This window comes from Coccinella septempunctata, chromosome 5, assembly GCF_907165205.1.
Source record: "Coccinella septempunctata chromosome 5, icCocSept1.1, whole genome shotgun sequence".
Lineage (NCBI taxonomy): Eukaryota > Metazoa > Arthropoda > Insecta > Coleoptera > Coccinellidae > Coccinella > Coccinella septempunctata.
The window spans coordinates 24,849,977-24,873,511 of record NC_058193.1 but is presented as its reverse complement, the minus strand read 5'-3'; the positions used below and the strand labels follow the sequence as shown (position 1 = coordinate 24,873,511).

Genomic DNA, 23,535 nt, shown 5'->3' with positions numbered 1-23,535 from the left:
TAATGTGTTCGGCCTACGCGGTTATCTATACACCCCTCAACACGTCATGACATTGATGCAAGGAGATGGTCTATATGTTCTTGAGGGATACTATCCCAAGCTACCTGTACTTCATGTGTCAGAGCCGCCAAAGTCCGTGGGGGCTGGGGTAAATTTCCAAACCTTCTACCCATGCTCTATGGGCGAAAGATCGGGGGATCTGGGCGGTCATGGCAAAAGATTTACATGGGTCGCTTGAAAAAAGTTTAAACTAACTCTCCCACTATGAGATCGGGCATTATCTTGCTGAAATATTAGATTCTCGAGCCGGATAAGGTAAGGGAGAACATATGGCTCCACTTAAAGGTAACGCAGCGCTGTCATGTTACCTTGAATAAAGACTAAAGGTAGCCTACTTCAATGTGCAATAGATTACATAACACCTACTGTCCGGTGTACACGACGCTCAACATCAAAATGAGGTTCACGTCTTTCTCCTCGACGTCGTCTTACCCTTCTTCGGCCATCATGTGCTCCCAAGAAGAATCGAGATGAGATATCTGAGGCCATTCCATATTCCAATGTTGTCGTTCTCTGCACCGCTGTAATCGTTCCTCAACCGTAAGAGGTAACACAAGATGGGGTCGAAAATGCCGCAGTCCAAAAGACCTTATACGGCGGTAAACCGTTCGGGCAGTTACAGGATGGCCTTGTTTCCCTTACTACTCACCAGCCAAAGATCGAGTTGTCGTAAATCGGTCTCTAATGGCCATAAGTCTTAGACGCCGATCTTGAACTTCATTTGTGCCACTTCGTCGTCTGGTGTCAAATCTTCTTCGATTTTGGGCATTATCAAACCACGCTTGACAACATCTCATAAGAGTAGTTGGATTTCTGTTCGTACGGTTAGCGATTTCTCGAAATGACAACTCCGCCTCCCGTAGACCAATAATTCGACCTCTTTCAAATTCACTTAGCTGGCGATAAATTCTGCGTACACATACTCTAGGCATGCACAACAACTAAACATCTACTTTCTATCTCCTAGAACAGCTGGTTGGTTGCAAAATTTCACGATTTTTTTTCCAAATTTTATTCATTTACTCCTTGCTATACTATCTATTTTTCACCAAAAAAAAAAATTAGAATTTAAACAGCTCCTCCTGGGTATTGCAGTTTCTTTGTCAGTTAGTATATAAAGTTCTAAGACTTCCGGGGTATTACCGGTAAATTACGTTCTATATCGAAATGTACTGTCGAAAAAAGCTGTGGACTGCGTTGAACTCGGTCTAGTAGCTAATATCTACAATGATTTTCCTCCAAGTTTTTTGGCTGGCCAGAGAAAGGCTTACTTCTCAGCTTACTTCAAGTAAGAGTAAGCCAACCATCCTGAAACGTCGAAAGCATTCTCTAAGTATAGATGATCAACTGGCGAACTGTCACCATAAACATCCCAAAACATTCGATGCTTGTACTTCTTCTGATTCAAACTACAACCTTCCGCAAATGCTGTTTGTTAAAACACATAATCTATCATATTCAATACAGAAATGAACAATGTCTTTATATGAAATTCACAGGAATATGAGCTCAATATAATGAACACCAAAATCAGCTTCCACTTTGAGACATCAATAAAAGTCAAAACATTTTTCAAACGGACCTCCAAATAGTACGAAGCTTTGGCATAAAGAAATTTCAAAAGTGGAGGTTGTACGCGTGTGAAAAACACCTAAACTAGACTGAATACAATATTTTACTTATTTGAATTAGGACACAAAATTTTTCAAGGTACCTTTCTCTAAAAACAAGTACACACTTGTGTGTAATAAAAAACTGTATATTTCTTGTTCTAAACTAAGCACTCCTGAAACAGTAATAGTAGTATTGGGATGTACGGAAGTTACCAGCATGGGTAATGCCTCGGTAGACAGTAGTTTTTTCGATGAAAGCATTAAAACTTACTTGTGAAACTCAACGGGACAAAATCGATTCTGCCATGTTTCACTTAATAACTGAAAGCTATCTTTTAAAGAAAATGTCGCTGCATTTGCATTTCTAGAACGAGGTTAGGAAAGTAGAAAAATGCAGAGAAAATTCAGGTAAGCTATCAGTGTGTTTGTAAATATTGCTTTGCTTCTTTTGAATTTCGGAGAACGCTGATGAATAACATCAAATATTTGTATGCATCAAAATGACCAGAAAATTTCTGTCAAAGGACTGCTTTCAAAAATAAACCATATGAATAGTGAAAAACCTCCAGAGGATCTTTGAGAGAATAATTTGGATTTCAACGAAGAAAAAGGATCATAATTTATTTATTCCAGAAAGTTTCTCAAGTAGTCCCGCTCCTCTCTAAAGAGAATAAAAATTCCTCATAGGTCAGAAAAGAATAATCAAATTACTCCTGGGAAATATGCCTCGAGAAACTCTCCATGAGAAATTCGACTATATGAATAATTCGTGGTACCCATGCAGAGACAAGACGAATATTTACTGCTCACAGCTAATTGAATAATTTTATGAAATTTTAAATGGCGACATGTGTATCAAGAGTTGTAGCGCATTCAAGCCCCCTTTTAATGAGACTCTTTCTATCGATCCGGGGTAGCTAAATTCATTGTTTCGACTCGGTTCAGGCGCCAAGAAACCGTGTCTGCAACAATACTTATGTTGCTTTTAATGAAGGTGAGTTACCCCTTCGGGAATATCCCAAGTTCTTCTTTTTCATTATAAACAACAATAATGGACCGAAAGGTCGGTGAAAAAATAATGGGATCACCTGCTACTCGAGCATCAGGTTAACTTGATCGATTGTTGTTGATCCTCAGGGTGGAAATATGTCATAAATACATCATTGCCGGTACATAACATAAATTGAATGGGTTCCCCAATTTGTTACGGGTTTATCTCACTTTAATTTGTAATAGCAATTATATGAGTAGTGCTTGATGCACATGAGTGGCAAAGAAAACAGAGCATTTATGAATTTATCACAACAATTTCTCGTAAACATGTATCTTAGGGTAAGGTAGAAGTAACTTTGAGAAAAATCCAACCGTTGGAGAATGGAGTTTATCTGCACTCTTATGCACTCAGAAACACTTCGAGGCTTGAGGCAGAGGGGTATCTTGTGGTATCTCTTGCTAAGCAATTTATTCCTTATGTCGAAGTGACCCTAGAGCCCTTAGAGGATGGGTTAATGTAGTAATCTTCTCCCCATAATGTCTCTAACGTATTATATGGGTGAAATATCAGGAGATCTAGAGGGCCAAGGCAACAAATATACTTGACTGCCTTCAAAATTTGCCTACATCATTCTGTCGTGCATTGTCTTGTTGGAAAACAGATGGCTCTGTGCTGACCACAGGGACTGGAGTGATTGTTCCATAGTGTAGACTGAACTGTATGCTGCTCTTGTCAATACACTATAGAACATCCGTAGAGGACAATCCGGAAAACACATATACGAAGGTTGTGACAGCCAAGGAACCCTGAAATCCTTTCCTGAGGAAAAAGTTCATGCATACGTGGTAGAGAAATGCAGAAAGGCTTTACGCGAGCTGGGCTCCGGTTGCGTTGTGAAAGGTTTTTTGGTGTCCGGCGCATGCAGTGCTTCCGAGAAACGAGATGGCAGACATACTTGCTAAGCGGGGAGACTCCAGCGAAGATCTTGAATTGGGGAGATTCAAGGTTTTAGATATTACATAAATAAAACATGTGAATCTCAACCAGACTGCATGGTAAGATGACGCATGTTTTCCATGGAAATCATTACTCGAATATACAGGGTTAGAACTATTTAGAGGGGGACTAGAGGACTATCGAAAATCGTTTGAAATAGAGGGTGGCTTCAATTACAAAAAGAAGTACACCAGTAGAATCGCTATATTGGATAATGAATACAAAACGAATTTCGTGTAGTTATCTCCAAAAACGTTATAAAAAAAAAGATAATCTGATTCGCAGTTTTTTCGAGATATCTCGGGAACCATCACTCATCCTTAAATGAAGCAACTTCTATGTAATTCAAGCCACCTTGTACCTTGGATCTTGTAGTCCCCCTCTAAATTGTTCTAACCCTCTATATACAGAAGGATCTGAGACATGCAATATCTATGAAATTTCAATCAATCATTATCATCCTCAATATTCTATCTAAACAGGTTTTATTTGTGAGTTAACTTTTCATTTGAATCACTTACAAGCATCAATGCTGGTGAGATGTACTTCCATGTTAACTTCCAAAACCAGTTAGGCCGTATGCCCATCATCTGCTCGATGCAATCGCATAGATTCTCAACGCCAAAAATCCACGACTGAGCGATAGTTTGGAACAAACACACCCAAAGGAGTGATATGCCACTTGCTGAATAGTAGTCCATCAACTGGAAAATATACATTCCGCCCTGAAAAACAGGATCAGTTAATAACTTTCATCACATAAGTACATCCACGACGAAAAATTTTGGTTTTTCTTTTCATCTTTATTGACTGTGTATTTTTCGAATAGAGCAATGGTGTTTCTCTAACAGCTCTTGTTTTTAAGTTACAGCTGACATGATTTTTATATGTTCACGGACACTACAATATATTTTTTGTTTGTTAGAGATATGGCTTCATCGAGATACCTTATTACCTATATTAGACCTCTGTTCTCAATGACTTATAGCGTTTTCTATTGCTTCTGCACTGGATTACAAAACATGAAATTCGAATAAGGATATCTGATATCTTGAAATTATTGCTCTGTTTTTATTTGATTGGTAGACCTAGCTGCAGATATTTTGGTATCATTGTAGTGACATCAAAATATGCACTCGCACTGCACTAGTTTCACCAATAGAAAACGCTGTTAATTAGCTTCAAGTCTATGAGTACTTTTTGTCATAGACTTGATACATGGAATGGCCATTGCAGTGCTATGAACGCTTTTGTTGTCGATACTCCTCTATCTAACACGAAACTAAGGCGGTGGCGTTACATTGATAAATTTATATACTTTTTTATCTTCACGCATTGAAAATTAATGTGACAGCAATGTCAGAGTCAGCTGTCTCAATTGTGATTGGCGACAATAAGCAACTATCTCACTCCAGTCTTTGGACAACAACAAATGTTCATTTTCCATTCCATGTATCCATGTTTCAAGAAATGCTATGAATGCATTTTTTGTAGTACAAACATTCGTACTCCACTGTGTCCAAGTCAACAATTGAAAAATGTCAACTATGTTACTCACTTCATTTTTGTTCACATCTTGTAGCTTTCTAACCCTAATGGTAATTAAAAACTCCAATTGTTTTATAGTGGTAGGTCTCCAGTGGACATATTGTTCCCATAAAAGTCTCCAAGTCGAATTTTGTAACTTCTCACAATTTCTTTCTTCTTATTTTAATCTGTCGCAGTAAAATAAAAATCATGTCTCGTGTCGTTTTAAATTGAATCAGAAACCTCCCAGGCTTCGTTTTCAGCAGCGAAATATTCGAAACTTCACGCTCAGATAAATTTATTGTTTAATAGGAACAAAGCGAACTTTTCGCCCAAACGAGAGTTGAAATGGTTTCGAGAAGTTCGTAGATCCTAGCGGGCCCGGGAATGTTTTCAGGTTCGGACAGAATATCTCCTATGACATTACGTATCCTTGTCTCGCAACAAAGCAGGACCCGTTTTACGGGAAAAGATATCAAATATTTAGTCTGGAGAAGATGAGAGCGGGAGACAATTTTGCTTCATCCAGTTTCCTGTTCGGAATGCAAAGTTACTGGTGTAATACCGAAGAATGGACGCCTCTGCTATATGCGATATATATTCCAAGATGCACACCTGGGTTCGCGAAGAAAAATTTCATCATTCGGTTATTGAAGCATGTCATGTTTTCGTTTCTCATAACAATTCAATTTGAAACGAGAAAATAAAAGGGGTTATCTATGTCTAGGGATTGTATATTCTCACATTCTCTCAGCAAGGGCGAAAATTTGCCTATACGTCTGCCAGAGCAGTACTGGTTTGGATTTCAATGAAGGAAAGGGTTAACCATTAATATTTAATCAAGGCTGATATGTTTTGCCTTAGCCTTTCAGATCTGATACACTCGGATCATTTGTTCTACTGCTTTGCTTATTCAATCCTAAGGAAACAAACAATGGTATTGACATATCTTACGGCGACCTGAGATGCCTTATAAGGATCCAGGACTTCTGGTTCTTAGGCGAGCCAGTTCTTGACTCTTGCGTACTATCTGTTCAGCTGTTCCTACACAGAAACTAGGTATATAGATGTCTCACTTGCTTATGCGCAACAATGGATATTAATTTGCACAGACATTGTCTCGTTTCATAATGGAAGCTCAGCTGGAGGCATCTTCTGCAGTTTTCAATGCCAGTACCATGAATATGTACAAGTCAAGGGTGTTTTTCTAGAGAGTTGTTCTGATGTTCAGCACACTATCTTATCTTGGTCTTCCCAAGCCCACAAAACGGTTCAGATCCAAGAAAGTGTAATGATGTAGAATGTGCTAGTCAATTTGTTTTTTTTCTTCAATACCATAACGCCCTTTTAAACTCATAGGTGAGTATTTTCATTGCCTCTAGCCAGTTGGCCTTTAGTATTACGGCATTTCCAGAGGCATGTTAACAGAGAACTCTGGCACTTTGATTTTCTAGGTCTAGTGTCCGTTGTAATGTACATTGGCTTTCCTCAAGGTCAGCCCATGAAATAAATTGTTCATGACCCAGGAGTAAAAGTAAAGTTTAGAGATCCTCTGTCTACTTTTGATTCATCGCAGTTCGCAATAGGTATACCATATGGATGATTTTTTTTTCCAATTGATTAACGAAGTTCATCTCACTGAGAAGACCGTCAAAGACTGTTTCAAAGGATGTTTTGAAATAAAATTCAGATGTTATTACATCCGCTAGTTTTGCCGTCAGCTTGGATTGTTCGGCCATTTTCCTCGTAGGAGTTTACCTCTGATACTTATTCATAAAAGGGTTGACCATATTATGTTCTATTTGAGGAAGAAGACTCATTCATCCATTCATTGCTCTATCCCGTTTCCGAGCCTAAATTCACGAAAAAACTGAAAAACAAAACTATCTGTGCGATAAAACTTAATTTCTTAGGGCTACTTGCGACTGTGTGCCCTCCTGTTACTAAAGAGACCCAACCGTTACCTACAGATCCTTCCACACTCCGAGCATGGATAGTCACCAACCAAATCTGGCCGCCGCTGTATTCTTCTCAAGCCTCCATTATAACTGTGCTCCCAAGACCTCTACTGCCATCTGTCTAACGCTACTTGTTCCCAGTTATAAATGGCATTAACTGATTTCAGGGATTGATTCAGTATATCCTTGAAACGCTTATGTTTGCCTCCTGGTTTCCGAGCTCCCTCTGTGAATTCGCCATACACGCTATTTTTGGGAGTCTTGTGTCTTGCATCCTCAGAATGTGGCCGCTCCAACTGAGTCGGGCCCTAGTTACTTGAGTCTCAATTGAGGGGTTCAGAGCTGAAGTGAACCAAGTCCATTCAGCCTAGTTTTGAGATGGCTTAGAAGTTGTTTATCACCCATTAATTCAAAAGTGACTTCTTTAGATTTTAAAGGGTTAGAATGTTAGCATATGCTCACATAAGAATAATAATAAATGAAGAAGTCACTTTTGAATTAATGGGTGATAAACTTCTAAGCCATTCATCTCAAAATTAGTCTGAATGGACTTGATTCACTTCATTTCTGATCCCCCCAATTGTTATACAACTCACGCGCGCATTTGAAATTTCGTGGAACCATCTGATGTGCATTATTTGTCTTATATGAAGTTGTTGCGTTTGTTCAAGCTGTGAAGAAGACTACATTTGATGGAAAGTCCAATTGGAACCCCTGAACACTGATTTACAAAGCCAGAAACTAATTTATTTTAGGCATATTGAACTTTTATGGAAATTTGGGGAGTGGCTCCTAAAAAGCTCATTGTGATCTCTGATGACCACTTTGATGACTTTTTTCTCAATCGACCACGTATCTACCTACTTAACCCATCAAACTGTTGTCAAAGCGTAAACATAGGCTTATAATCTGTAATCGATACTCTCGAAAATTGAAGTCTCATATAAATACTACTAGCCCAGTGTTCTGCTTATAATAATTTCAGAGCAAGAGGAAATTACAGCCCTTCAAATTCAAAGACGTAAACATAGGCGTAGTGAGACGTATACGCAGTGTGAATATCGATTCACCTCGAGAGCATACCGTGAACAAAATTCACCTCACTTAACCTTTCCGTAGGGCTTCAATATTTAAGAAAGCTGAGATACGTGTTTCTCCATTTTTTCAAGAAGCACGAAACCCCACCGAAGTTGTGGTAAATCTGATCAAAATCCTCTCAAATTTTCATACAGACTCAGCCATCCCTTTCCTCCTCTGAAATAAGATTTTCTGAAAAAGTTGAAATACTACTATTTTCTAGAAAAATGCGGGGTGATTTTCATTTTGAATTAAGCATCTTTACATGTTGAATTGAAGAGTTTTTTAGGAGAGAAGGAGGATTGTTGAGTTTTTTTTTTTTTTCAATAGCAACCCTAACTTTTTGTGATCAAAATGGATGAACCCTAGTATTTTATCAGTTGTATTTTTTATAAGGATAAAATGTTTAAGCTTACTGAGTCAGAATTTTCACTCCCCTTTGTCTCTAAACTCCTCTGAGTGAAAGCACAATGATTTAACAACATCAACACGATGTGTTTATCCTTTCATTCCTTATCACTTGCAAGAATATCTCTTGTAGTCTTTCGGCATTTCAAGATCGATGTAATAATTTCTGTGTACGGGTGTGTAGGATTTGAATAATATGGTAAGACGCAGTTCATGTTGGGAGAGCGTGACTAAAAATTCTTGGGGTAAGTTGTTACGACAGCAATTACCTTGTAAGGAAAAGGAATAGAATTAACTATGAGAAATACGTCTTTAAAGCATCAGAAGGTGCGATGTGCCAGAAGCAATTCGTCGTTGCAAAAACAAACTAACCAACATCATTCTCAGAAAATAATAATTGGCTTATAAATATAAAAGATTGCATTAACTGAACCTACTCTGTACCTATATTCTACACCACACTACATCGATGTTCTCAACTTTCTTGCTTGGACATGTAATGACACAAGTAATAAATTTGTAGGGAACCTAAGAAAATGAACACTTAACATGTTATTCCATGAGAAACCCTTTCCTTTATTTATCTAAAAGTTGATTGTCCTGGCAAAACTAGGACGGGTCAGCCTCATTCGAAAACGCAATAAGCTCTCCAGTTTGCCCTTGTGCTGGGATATTATTTTAGTGAGCGTTTTACTCTGCTACCTATTTATCGAATAATTCCCTTAATTGGGTTGCCAACATTCCCAACGAGGGTTCCGATGCATTAACAGTGTTCGAGCTCCCTTTTTTCTGTTATTATGTCCACGCTCCCAATTTCTTTAATAGAGGGCAGGTTGGCAAGTGTGCCTACTGAAATTATTCGAAATATAAAATTTTAATTAATGAGATATTGGAATAGCGTACCATTCTTTTGAAACAGTAATAATGTCTCTGTTGAATGGTGTTGAGATGAAGGAACTGAATTACAATATTTTCATTAGGATAAGTGTTTTACTTCTTCTCGTGTTTCGTCACCACGATAAATTCTTTAGTTGGGTGGAGGTAATACCAAGTTGCTAAGAAAGTGCAAAGTTATGTCCGTCAAAATTGAAAAAATAAAATAATAATTCGTGTAGAAAGAAAAAAAAGGTTCTAAGATGTATGCACTTTCAGCGGTGGGGAAAGCGTCTGCAGGTTCTCAAACATGTAAAAATAATCGTCAGGTTTACTACTCGCGTGTCAGATTAGGATACTCTATATGCCCTACGTGTCTATGATAATGAATTTATGTCAATCTGACAGTTTGCGTGGTGGGGCTGACCGTACGTAAGAGTTGAAAAAGGTAAAGAAAAATTTTTTGTCGAGCGTGTCAGATTTTCATACATATGGTTAATCTCGGTGTTACAGACATGTTGACCCATTAATCAGGGGGGATTTTCTTAATCTGATAGTTTGAAGATGATAACAAGTTATCAGACGTAGTTTTTAGCTCAGCATTATTTCTAATAACTTCGGAGATAAAGGAAGGGTCCGAAAAGTATCAATTTCCAAAATCGCCCTATATGTCAAAAACGGAAACAGTTATGCAAAATCTGATTAGGACAACTTAAGTTTCACAAAACAGTAGGATAGGAACGTAAAAACCGCAAGGCTCTATCTTAAATAGCAAGCGAAAAACCTGGCTGTCTCACCCAAAATGGGATGCACTGTACAACTGACGTTTTTTTTTTCAAGTTTGGCGCCCTCTCACACATTTTCATCAAGCTCAAATTGTCAGATTAAGAGAATATATACTTTTCAATACTTTTCAACATGTAATTAACCACATATATCTTAATTTGACGAGCTCGAGTATGTACAATGATCGTTTTTTTTCTATTTTTTTTTACAGGCTGCCCTAGACAATTCCCTCTATCTAGAAGTATAATTTGTGGTAGAGTACTCTTCGGGGTCCAAGGTATCTCCCCTTTTATTAATCTGACACGGTCGAGTAAATCCCGAATTTCCCTCTTGGGCTCCCCAACTTATACTGAATCAATATGAAATTTTACATCTTACTATCATTAGACGTCAGACTGGCAGCATATCTAAGGCTACTGACCTGAGTGACCATAGGTATTCCTAGAACAAACATAACTCCGCAAACACATGCTGTAAACTGCATCCTGTAAGGTCTCAGTTCCTGGGACCAATTATCTAATAATCCAGTAATGAATGATTCTACTAAACAGAACTGACTATCTATCCCCAAGACCTATAACAGAAAATAATTTATGTTTTATAGATATCCTTGGCCAATAAAGTACGTTCCCCACCAGAAGCATAATGAAAAACATTCCAGCCCAAAACGGTGCTCCTGGTAACTCCAGAACAACCCCAGGATATGTCAGAAATACTAGGCCGGGACCACTCTTGACCACATCCGCCACTTCAGCATTCTGTTGTAGAGCTATGTGTCCAAGGATTGCGAAAGTAACAACTCCGGCAATGATGGATGTCAAGGTGTTCACAACACATGTTATTAGAGCATCTCTGCAAAATAGAGAAAGGTAAATTTTCCAGCAGAAATGAAGAGTCTTCCATATCAGTCTTTGTTCATCAATCAGAATCCCTCTTCCTACACAAGTTACAACCCTTCAAAACAAAGTTGTGTCGGTGGATTTCTCTCATCGAAAAAACACTTCTTCTTAATTGTTTCCTTCAATACAATTTTATGAAAATTTGTGGATCTACTCCACTTAAATATTCTCGTGATACTTCCGATTGGAAAAAACTTTTTTATTCAAAATGGGACACCATATATTTTAGTATGTATCTATATTTTTGAATTCTCCTAAAAATTTATTTGAACTTCACCATACCCAACTTTCAAGGTTTTGTGGAATCTGGAGATATTACCTAATTCATTTGTCCCTAATTTGACTTGAGTGGATTGTTTTAAGTTCCTATTTATTATTATTAATAAGAAAGTTGATATATATACTATCTACAGACTCACTAGGTTTTACTTGTTGTCTAAGTAAATAAAAATGTTTCTCAGAGAAGTTTAAAATGAACTAAGAGTTAGTTCTTACACAAAAAAGTTTATATTTTCAAATACTATTATTATTATTTATGTATTACTAATAAACATTAGATGGGACCCAAAAATCGCTATTCGACAATTTCTAACCCTATATCTCAATCTGAACATCCCCGTTATAAAAAAAAAATTCAGAAAAAATCTCAATCGGGTCCCTAGATACATCTGGTTTAGACTTTACGTGAAACACCCTATATATTGGTATAAAAAAATTGAAATTCTAAAATCTTGAAAAAATTACATCCAGCTCTAAAACATTTGAAAAAAACAAAAAGGAAGATAGCCTTTACCTTTCTGCCTTCACATCATCATATACAGGGTAGGCAAAATTCGTTGTCTACTGAGGGGATCTCGAGAACTATACCAGGTAGAAGAAAACGGATGACACATTTCCTAGCTCTTTTTCAGAGAAACAAAGAATGCTAAAAAGCGTAGCCTCCTACGATACCTTGTTTTTCAATTATTAGCAAAAAATTAGATTTGAAGATTTCGCAAAGTTCTCAAAACATTTTTGTCTTTGAAGTTACAGACCCAAACTTGAACCTTCTAGAGGTACTTTTTCACGAAGAATCCACTGACGAGCTCAAAATGATTTATCATTTCGAATCATCACGCGAACTTTCGTTTTTTTGAATGCTAACTTTTATTGAATTCTTCATTTTGGAATTGAAAAAAAAAGCTTCTGTCAGTAGAATTTATGTATAAAAGCGCCTAAGAAGATTCAAGTTTTAGATCTATAACTTCGAAGACAAAAAAGTTAAGAGAACTTTTTGAAATCGTCAAAATCTCAATTTTTGATTATAACTGAAAATCTAGAGAGAAAAGGCGGGTTTTGTTTTCAGATTTGGGTTAGTCAGGAAAAAAGTGTTTGAGAATGTGTCATTCGTTTTCTTCTAGCTGCTATAGTTTTCGAGATCCCCACATTAGACAACAACAATTTTGCCCATCTTGTACATATCATCAATGTTATCAAATAAATTTTGGGTCTTTTTTCTTCATTTTGGCTTTTATCTATTCAATGATGTTCATCAACTTAGTGTGAACAAATTCAAATTCTTCGCACTAAGACAAGGATATGTTGAAAACAGATCGATGTAATCATGGAAATAAAAACTACTTATCTGATAATCGATATGTTCCAAAAATAAGAGAAAAGGAGTATGTTTCAACGATCTAGGTATTTGTCACAAAGGAAAAATATGAAAACGAAATAATGATGTGTCACGCTCACAAAAACAAACGACCCCATTGTTCAAAAGAATAATAATATCAATTCACAAATCAACCCCACGGAATATGCGGACCCGCCATTTCCGGCTACACCCTAATACGAACGAGAACGAGCCAAAACCAGAAACAGGTTACGGGTTGTATTTTCCCGAAAAACGCAAATGAGGTAGTGTGACAAACGCCTACTAAAAATATTCGAGGTGAGAGAACGGATTCATAAAGGTTGGTGCACACGTCAGATTGTTGAGTCCAGTTGGGTAGAAGGCATTGATATCGAACTATGGAAGAAACGTCACATCAATCTGCAGCATAAAATATAGGTACTACTGGGAAGTAAGAACCAGTTGATAAAGATCTCAAAAATCTGTTTGTTCGGTAAAAACAGATAGTTTCTACTGATGACAACTACATATAATTATTAGTGGCAACGCTTCAAGGGCTCATGAAAAAAATTTCGTAGCATTCAATATGGTGAGTGTTCAGCCATTCAATCTTCTCCATTTCAATCATCTTGAAAGGCTTGTTTCACCTATTATCCGGTTTCATAAAGCTCTATCGGGGAATCAACGCTTGACTGACGGATAAACTTCAATTTGTTTTCAATCAATAATTCAGTCATGACAATTCGGAATACCATTTTCGCATCAAATTATGATCTACATACATCCATTCAATAAATCTCAATTGCCACTTCTAAAATACTTGCAGAAATGAAAAACTTGAAATCGAAATCACTATTTCGTTTTTGAAATCGAGTGAGTGTCAAATCGTTGATCGGGCAATCGAAGTTTTATGAAACCCGCTGTAAGAAGAAGAAACATGGAGTGGTGAAAGCAATGCCTAGTTTGGTGTAGGTAGGTATGGTGTGCATTGTGTTCTGAAAGAATCATTTGGCTTTTTTTCGGACACTAGGCATATAATGCATGAACGAGTAGTGGCGAATCTTAGCATGCTACGTTGATGATTGTTAGAGACATAGCATTTCGCAATGTCAATTTGATACCTTTTGTATTTATGTGTCTGGGGTTATTTGGGTTCACAGATTTATTCTAACGAGCCCGCAACTACCAAAGCAATATATGTATGTATATGTATAAGGAGGAATAATTGTTACCCTTATACAATAACAAATATAATGACCAAATCATGCCTGCCTTAAGTCGACATCAACGAGTAACCGCCTCATGTACTCAAAGCACTTTTTGAAAATTTCTCTAAAAGTATGGCCGTTTGTCAGAAGACTCATGGATGCAACATACAATATGTGCTTTTCCATTGCACAATACTCGTATGTCAATTTGACATGAGGTACGACCCTTTATATATCGGTGCCCATTCAAAATAAAAAAAGGTGAAAAAGGTAAACTTTGGCGTAGAGGGACATTGTATACCCTTACTGCCAATAAATTTTTATCAACCCTGTGGACGTGATGACAGCAGCATCTAAAAATGAATTGAGTGACATCTTGTTCTGAAGGTAAAGGTTTCTGTTAGAACTCCCGAAAAATTAAAAAAGAAAGAGAGTTACGATATAGGAAGATTTACAATAAGACATAAAAATAATGGAGAATTTTCCACTACTTATAAAGCATTTCCAAAATGTTTTCATTTTGTCAAAAATATACCTTATTTTCAAACTCGTCATTCATGTTTTGAAACACTTCAACTTCATTTCTCGGCATGCTATGCGAATATTCAGTTTCAATAGGGAATACCTCTTCTGACGAAAATGATGTATTTTTCATAAAATATTTTTGAAACGCCATATTTTGAAATAACCATTTCAACCGTTTCCAAAAAAAATTATTTTAAGTACTTAAAAATGAAAAATAAAAATGGGTATTTAAAATTTAAAGCCTTTCGTTTCTATTGCACAAGTAGGCAACATCGACTGAAATATGCCTTGATAATAAAGGACAACAAATGCACTATCTTGAAGAGATAGACAAAGAGGGCTGTCTATCAAGTCTGCGACTAACAAGGAAGGTCGTAAAAAATAATGAAATTTTTATGGCCGGTTGCTGTTGCTTGCCAGTGAGTAAGCGCCTTATGATGGCTGTAAATCAACAGCTGTTATTTTATATACAAGCCATTGTTCTTTTCATTTTCTAGTGGGCGCTGTTGTCAAATCGTAAACTAGAAACAAAGCGATTTAAATTTTGAAACCAAATATTAATTTGAAGAATGATTTTGAATAGTTTCCGCGGTGGATTCGACATGAATAAAACTCATAATTATTCAGTTTAACTTGCATATGCTGTGATAACCCAAATTGAGGAGAATTCCTCATTGTTTTCCACATTATTAATTATATGTGAGCCAGTAACTCACTGAATTTAAAATCATATCTCCATCCTTATTCTTCCACAAGGAGAACTCATTCACTTCCATTAAGATGGAGCTCCACTTCCTTACTTTAATCCAGTGAGACAATGGCTCACTGATAGTTTCCAAAAGGATCGGAAACAACCGTACAAAATGTCCTATTACGAATCAAAGTTTATCTCTTTTTGCATTTTTTCTGATTTTGCATGGTGGCCCAGATATTAAGGGTGGTATCATCGATGGTATATTCGAATTTACACATTGTATAGTGAGCAAATATCAACTTACTAACTCATTAAATTCTAGAGTGCTCTGCCTATGAACCTTAGTGTCTTGCATTCTGATTGAAAAACGTTTTCCTTGTATTGGCCCTTGCAGTTTTCAATAAATCTTCGACTAATACTCAAACGTCTAGGAAGACTTATCGTGAACCACTCCAATATTTTTGGTAATACCAATTATTATTTTGTGTGTAGTTGCCATATTTCCTGTACATCTCTACTTCATCATTGGAAATAACTGTCTCTCAAACATTTCGAACGACCTCAATCTGGCCAACTTTTGAATCCCATTCAATGTTTTCGATCTCCGACTCTTTACCCAATGAAACGTCGAATCTTTTACCATTGCAAACAATGGAGAAACCGAGTCAACTGAAATGTTTTTGTAAGCCGTAAAAGTCTTCGTGAAATTAGGGGACATTGTTTATCCTTTCGCTTCGTGTGTACCCTCCTTAATGTCTGAGCATACATCGCATATGAAAAACTACCCGCAGGCAGGCGGTGAAAGATTTTCATAGCTTTTGAGGGTTGTATCTGAATAGCGTTTCGAAATGTGTTATTTTTACCTGGCGTTTATTACGTGAAGCTCGAGATTGCTTCTGTGTTTTACTATGCAGATTTTATTAGGCATCCTCATTCCTCCGATTTCATGGAAATGGCTTCCTTTTCAGGGTCCAAAAAAGCGATATCATATGGTTGATATATTATCGACTATTGACATGTTAGAATATGTGTTGGATCCAAGTGCAGTAAAATTGAACACCATTTTATTTTATTATAGTCCTATGCAGCGAGTGTGTATACAGGGTGAGTCTCCTCCAGAAGCTTATTAAATGTAGACGTGATGAATAAAATGAAAATAACCAAATGTTCTATCAAATGTTCTTTTGTTTTCGAGTAACCTTTTTCTTGTTTCAATTTCAGGCTGCATAGAGGCCATGAGGTCCATTGTTTTTCGAAGATGAAGAGGCCCGGAAAAGAAGAAAAGTTGACAGAAATCAAGTTATGGTGTAACTCTCACAATGGTTCATCATATAATAGTGACCGAACGTTTATTTTTGAGTATCTACCTATGCATCGAAAAATAAACTACAGAAACCTGCATACAGTGAGATTCATGATGAATATACAGAGTCTTTGACTCGTACAAATATTTTAACACAAGATTAGTGAGGTCAAAAAAAACACTTTTTTCCTTCACCATTTTTAACGAATAGGCTTGGTTTAAAAGATAAAGGCTGTTGAAAAACAATGTGTCGCAGTGTCGCAGTGTCACAGATTTGGCTAGTTATTCTGAAAGTAATTTTGTTTTTCCAGGGATGGTACAGGTCATTATGAAAACTTAAAATAGCTATATCTTTTTATCAGGGCCGAGTTGGAACGGAAAAATGGTCTAGGAAATAAGCGTTTCTTTTGACATCAAGAATCTATTGTTGATATATTTCTACGAGTCAAAGACTCAACCTGTATTTGTTGTTAATTCTCAGTTTTTGCAATGGGAATTTAGCAGCAGCCAATTGTGTTTTGTGTATAAAGTAAATGTTACAAAACTTAAGGTCTCACCGAAGTGAACAAAAAAGTGCAAAAACTACAATCGCAATGTATACTGTACCTATACAGCATTTTGATTATCCTATGAATTATGGGCAAGGTTTCAAAAAAAAATTAATAAAATCGGTTCAGACGTTTTTAAGTGATGCGGTGAAAACGCAAAAAGGGCTCAATTTTTATTTATATAGATACTTGAATTATTTTTTTTTATTTGAGGATTTCATCAGCACTCTAATCAAAGGGTGAAAGGTAGTTAAGTTTTTCGAAATGGCAACCCTATAACTTTTCGGTCCAGAAATGGAATGAGTGAAAAGACCTGTTGCTGATGGTGATGATTTTATCATTGACCCTTTTTTAGTTGAACTGAAAATAATTAAACTCATTGAATTAGAATTTTCACTTTTTTTATGTAATTTGAGATCAATTTATCACTGATTGATATATTTAAACTGTTATCGAAAACAGCTTTTACGTAGTTTACTTCAAAAATATCAAGCAAGGCCGTCAAACAATGAAAAAAAATCGTCAATTTCCGGTAAAAAGTTAAGGTAACCATTTAAAAACTCAACTACCCTCCACCCACTTCTCGTTGAGAATGTCAAAACAAACTCCTCAATTAAACATGAAAAGTTGCGTAATTTGAACTAACATCGAATTTGTTTATAAGGTAAAGGAAATTTGACACAAAAATCAAAAGAAGATGGCGTCTATTGAAAATTCGTCAAGACCGAACGGTTGCACTGAAGTCAAAATTTCGAGATTTATTACTAAAAGGGTTGCCTTTTCATAATATGTATCACATTTTTATCTACGGTTATTTTTAATGAGAGATAAACGACTGGAAAGCTGACCTTCGAAAAATCCTGAAAAAGATGGGTTCAGTTAAAAATTCATCAATACCGAACGGTTGCGCCAAGATAGATGAAATTCTCAGATTTATTACTAGAGGAGTGGCTCTTTCAGAATATGACTCACATTTTCATGTACGGTTACTTTTATTGAGAGATAAACGACTCGAAAGCTGACCTTCGAAAAATCCTGAAAACGCTGGGTTCAGTTAAAAATTCATCAAGACCGAACGGTTGCATCTAGATGAATGAAATTCTCAGATTGATTAGTAGAAGAGTTGCTCTTTCAGAATATGTATCACATTTCCATCTACGGTAACTTTTGTTGAGATATAAACGACTCGAAAACTGACCTCCGAAAAATCCTAAGAAAGATGGGTTCAGTTAAAAATTCGTCAAGACCGAACGGTTTACACCGAGGTCGATGATATGTGATGTGATGATGTATGTGATTCACAATGGAGTCCAATACTCCTTCTGACGAAAATGATGTATTTTTATGAAATATCTTTAAAACGACACATTTTGAAATAACCATTTCAACCTTTTCCCAAAAAAAAATTATCTTAAGTAATCAAAAATGAAAAATAAAAATGGGTATTTAAGAATTAAAACGGTTCGTTTCTATTGCACAAGTTGGCAACATCGACTGAAATATGCGTTGATAATAAAGGACAACAAATACACTATCTTGATGAGATAGACAAAGATGGCTATCTATGAAGTCTGAGACGAACGAGGAAGATCGTAAAATTTTATGGCATTTTTATGGCCGGTTACTGTTGATGCTTGCCAGTGAGTACGCGCCTTATGATGGCTGTAAATCAACAGCTGTTATTTTATAAACAAGACATTGTTCTTTTCATTTTCTAGTAGGCGCTGTTGACAAATCGTAAACTAGAAACGAAGCGATTTAAATTTTAAAACCTCATATTTGAAGAATGATTTTGAATAGTTTCCGCGGTGCATTTGAAAAATTCATAAATGAAACTCATAATTATTCGGTTCAAACTTGCATATGCTGTGATAACCCAAATTGAGGAAAATTCCCCATTGTCGATGTTAAATGTTTTGAGACAGGACAACGTCTATCGAGTCCGCGAGTGTAAAAAAATGATTGACCTGTTCTAACATTTTTCTACAAAATAGTAGATACCAAAGATGATTGCGTGCGTTACTTCGTACTCAATCTGTAATTCAAATATATCGCTATCAACATCCTCCATCTATTCGATCGAATAAAAAATATTCAATATTTCGCTCAAAATCCACGGAACACCTCCAGCTTCACCCACGCCAGCATCGATCGATGGAACATCTCCAGACTAACTACTTACTTGTAACTGTTGTGATGGAATTTATTATAAGAACCGAGAGCAGGCAGAGCACCGCATCCTATGCTATATGCAAAGAAAATTTGCGTCGTCCCCTCCATCCAGGGTCCTGGAGATAGCAATTCGTCCCGGCGGGGCGTCACGTAATACAGGAGGCCATTACCAGCGCCTTCGAGCGTCACTGCCCGCCCCAGCAGGATGAACAGGACAACGTAGGGAAACAGGGCGCTGAACCAAATAACCTGAAATTGGAGCTCACTTGATTGTTATCCATTCCAAAGTGCGATTATCTCTGGGAGGTATGGGAGCAAATTGATAAAATCATTTCGGGAAAATGAAACAACCGCCTACAATTAAATTTGGCTAGACCCTTCGAGGTAATGAATTTCTGCGGCCATCTTATTGCCGGTTCCTTACCGAGATAATGAGGAGCGGTTTTGTTAATTTTGAACTTCACACATCCTGATTTTATTTCACTTCAATGTAGTCATGTCGATATAATAGAGGAAATAATGAAAAACTTATACTACATACACTATTATACTCCATTCACATTTATTTTAGCACTCGGTTGGCCATGGAAATTTGACACATTTCACTCTGTACAGTACGTAAAGGTGGGGTTATGAAGCTTGTCAAAACATTTTCGGGTTTTAAATCAACTCTATGTTGCCCGTTCTACGTTAAAGTTTTTGTTATTACGTATTTTATCACAAAGTCGGAAATATGTGGCGAACATACAATTATACAAACTGTTCCAGTTATTTGCATGGAAAATACAAGAGATCAGTATATATAATATCATAATATGCACCAGCTTGAGGAGAGTTAATGTTCGTTATCTTCTTTGGCTAAAGTTTGAATACGTTACATCAGTTGTAGATCTCAAAAATATTTACCCGAAGATGAAATGCATATGATGCAGTGGTTGGGAATGGGTATCTCCCGAAGGAATTAACAAATGATTACAAGAATGTTAAATTCTTCAACAAAAATCATCTTGCAACAATATAAGTAGAAGGAATTAAAGGAAGTTTCAAGTCAAGATGAACTTCACCTTTGAACAAAAATTCCACATGAATAAACAATTAACAGGACAACTGGCGCGTATTTGTGGCATCTTAATACATGTTTATTGGTACCTTAAGACATTTACAATGTATAGGACAAGTCAAATGAAAAATAGAAAAATCAATTTTCGGGAACTTATTCTACGATGACATTCATCGAAAATCCTGTAGTAAACTTTTCGCATTAATTCACCCAAATATAAAATTCTCAAATGCCAACACTGTTTTGGGTCTCCCAATAGAAGGAAATTCTTGGTCATCCTCTTCATTCACAATCTTTCTGATTGAGGAAATATTAAGCTGAAATATAGGTAAGTCGTTTAGATTCAGATGAAGCATTCTATAAATTCACTTACAATTAATATGTTCGCTACCGTTTGACGTATTGTGGATTTTAGAATATCAGGGTATAACTATTTGAATGAGCGGACTTGAATTCTAACTAGCACTTCCTGAAAGCCTGTATCTTTTTTCAATCATTTTCGGCATTTTGTAATAAAAATTGATATTAGTTGTGGCAACGGCTTCATGACATTAACGACATTTCATGAGTGCCAACCTTACTGCGTTCTAGTTACAAAAACTTGAGAAAATTATTTCATGGCCAACCGACTGCTAAAATAAATGGGAATGGAGTATACATAAGTATTTTTTATTCGTCTCCTTGGTAAAGGAGAAACTATACAGGGTGTTTTCAAAGATGAGAGAGAAAGTAGAACTCATCAAAATGAGTCGTTTAACCAAAAATTTTCTATATAAAATATCTAAGGTGGCTGAGATACAACCCCTAGAATTTGGACAAAATTTCATTGAATTTCAAGTACGGGACTGTGGAGGGTGACTCCAGCATCGCCAAAAAGAAACAAAACATAAACATAAGGCTGGACAATGAATGGATAAGTACCAAGTTCATCGGATTAGATGCATCAGTTTACTTTTGAGAGAATCATAATTGTTGTATCGTGCAATTTAGGGTGAAAAAAAAAATGTAGAAAATCGAGGCAGTTTCTTGAAAAAAGTCTGAAAAAATTCGTGACTAATTTAGACGAATTTTACTTGTGAGATTTTGAAGTATTATTCTATTTTTTACACTTGTGTCTCGAGTCTCTTCTGTCAATTGGTATCGAAATGAGCCATTTCATAAAATCGTGTAAATTACTGAAAAATAATGAGAACAATTCGGCAATCCTAAGTTTCCATTTTCATTTCCACGTAAATATCAAACGAGCCAATATCCTAAACAAAACCACATGGTCGAATCAGGTTTTTCCCCACTGCTTTGCGATAATTCAGCTAACAAACAGTCTAGGGTTGTATGAGGATCTATGTCAGTAATAATTTTTAATTTTTTTCTCCAACTTTGTCATTTTGAGAGTTTTATATAGGTGATTTTTGGTGAAACGCTTCAAAAAAAGCCTCACCTTCAAATACATCCTGTTTAATTCGGATTCAGATCAAAAGAATACAAGCTCGAATGTGGAGTGCCACCTTAGAATATAGAATAACAGGAAGGAGCATATTGCTCATTTCAATTTGACCGGAATAGAGGAGAAATATGGCCAACATATATTTCCTATTCAACAGTGGCGTAGGACAATGAAGTTTCCAAAAAACTAACTTCAATAGTCAGTTGATTCTGATTTATCAAAAAAATTAGGAAAGTACTAACGTAAAGTCAGAAGCTTTTTCAAGCTCGTTCAAATTGATAATCAAAACGTAAATTCACCCCGCCTAACACTACTTGGCTATATACTTAATGGTATTAAGGTCTAAGACTCAACATCACCTACGCCCATGGAGTGTTGTTGTCAAAATGAAGTTTAAACATCACTTTATTTATTTGGCCACAGATAACAGAATCATTTGACTTCCAAGTCTGCCACTTTTCAAATCAAAATTTGGAAGACCAATATGGCCGTTTCCGTCGCACAATTCCCGTCACATTTATTCGAAAAAGCTCCTTCCTGATATTCTATGTTCTAAGAGTGCCACAAGGATCCCATCTAGGTCTATTATTGTTCATTATACAATATAACACTTGATGTATTAGAAATATTTCAACTATAAAATCCTGAGCTCCAAACCCCCAAATCTCCCTAGATAAAATGTGTCTCTTTTCTGAGTTACATATTTGGCAGATTGAACTCCTTCAATCCTTTAAATTTTCATTCAAACAGAAATTAACTTCAGAATATAAGACATGAAATTCCAAAAATTCAATGCAATCAGCATGATGAACAGGATGTCGAAAGGAAATGGTGCTCTAAACCGAATAACAAGAAGTTGGAGCTTACTCGATTGTTATCCATCAGAAACTGTAATTATATCTGGGATATCTACCAGCAAATCGACAAAATCGTTCCGGGAAACTAAAACAACTGCCTGCAATTAAATTCAGCTAGGTCCTTCAGGGTAATGAATTTCTACAACCACTTCATTGCTGTTTCCATGATTGTTGAGCAGAACACTTTAGAGAGCTGCTCAACTTTGAACATGTCGATTCTATGTATTTTAATGTTGTCAACAGCTAAGTATTAGATTTAATTATACATAAAAGGGGATAAATTTCACATGAATAATTTTCAAACAGATCTTTTTCTTTTTATATTCCTTCATTGGCAATTAGTTTTTCTATTTACCCACCAAGAGGAATTTATTCTCACGTAAGGAAAAAGTGATATTGTCCTTATGAAACTAATGATCAACTTTTAGATATGAACAGGAAAAATAAAAGTATAATTTCATTAGAATAATATAAACGCCAGCATTTAAATTGTGCTAAACTTGGCCTGGTAATGATTTTACAGCCAAATTATTGCTGTGTTCTCAAGTAAATTGTACAACAAGCAAGGCAGTGCCAAACTGACTTTGATAAACATTAAAGAATAACAAAATAACAAACTGAATTGTCCTCTACCTATAAAGGGTCATCATTTTCCTCAGTCCGTTACTGATCGCAGTTGTCAAACTTTATATCTAACCGGAATCTTCAAACGATGTCTAAACATTTCGCTTTTCACCATGAATGAATGAAATTGGTGTGATCCTATCCTATATACTCTCTTAGATGATAATGATTTGCAATTCGATTCAGATTGTCCGGAGAAGCAACACATGCTATTATATATATTTAATTGGAATAAGTATTCCTATTTCGTTTCGATTCAGACACAGTCAAACTTCGAGTGGATACTTTTACTCC

The 23,535-nt window shown here is 36.2% G+C and overlaps 1 protein-coding gene across 5 annotated transcripts in view; it reads right to left on the bottom strand.

Annotated features, from left to right (window-relative positions):
* Positions 1 to 23,535, bottom strand: part of LOC123314317 (sodium- and chloride-dependent GABA transporter 1-like) — a 52,926-nt gene that overhangs the window by 11,449 nt on the left and 17,942 nt on the right. For all 5 annotated transcript variants that reach the window (XM_044899504.1, XM_044899507.1, XM_044899505.1 and 2 more), the window contains exons 6-9: positions 19,267 to 19,505; positions 10,928 to 11,144; positions 10,714 to 10,866; positions 4,185 to 4,388 (exon numbers count right to left, since the gene is read on the bottom strand). In XM_044899504.1, the coding sequence (XP_044755439.1) occupies positions 4,185 to 4,388; positions 10,714 to 10,866; positions 10,928 to 11,144; positions 19,267 to 19,505 (813 nt within the window). The remainder of the gene's footprint in view (positions 1 to 4,184; positions 4,389 to 10,713; positions 10,867 to 10,927; positions 11,145 to 19,266; positions 19,506 to 23,535) is intronic.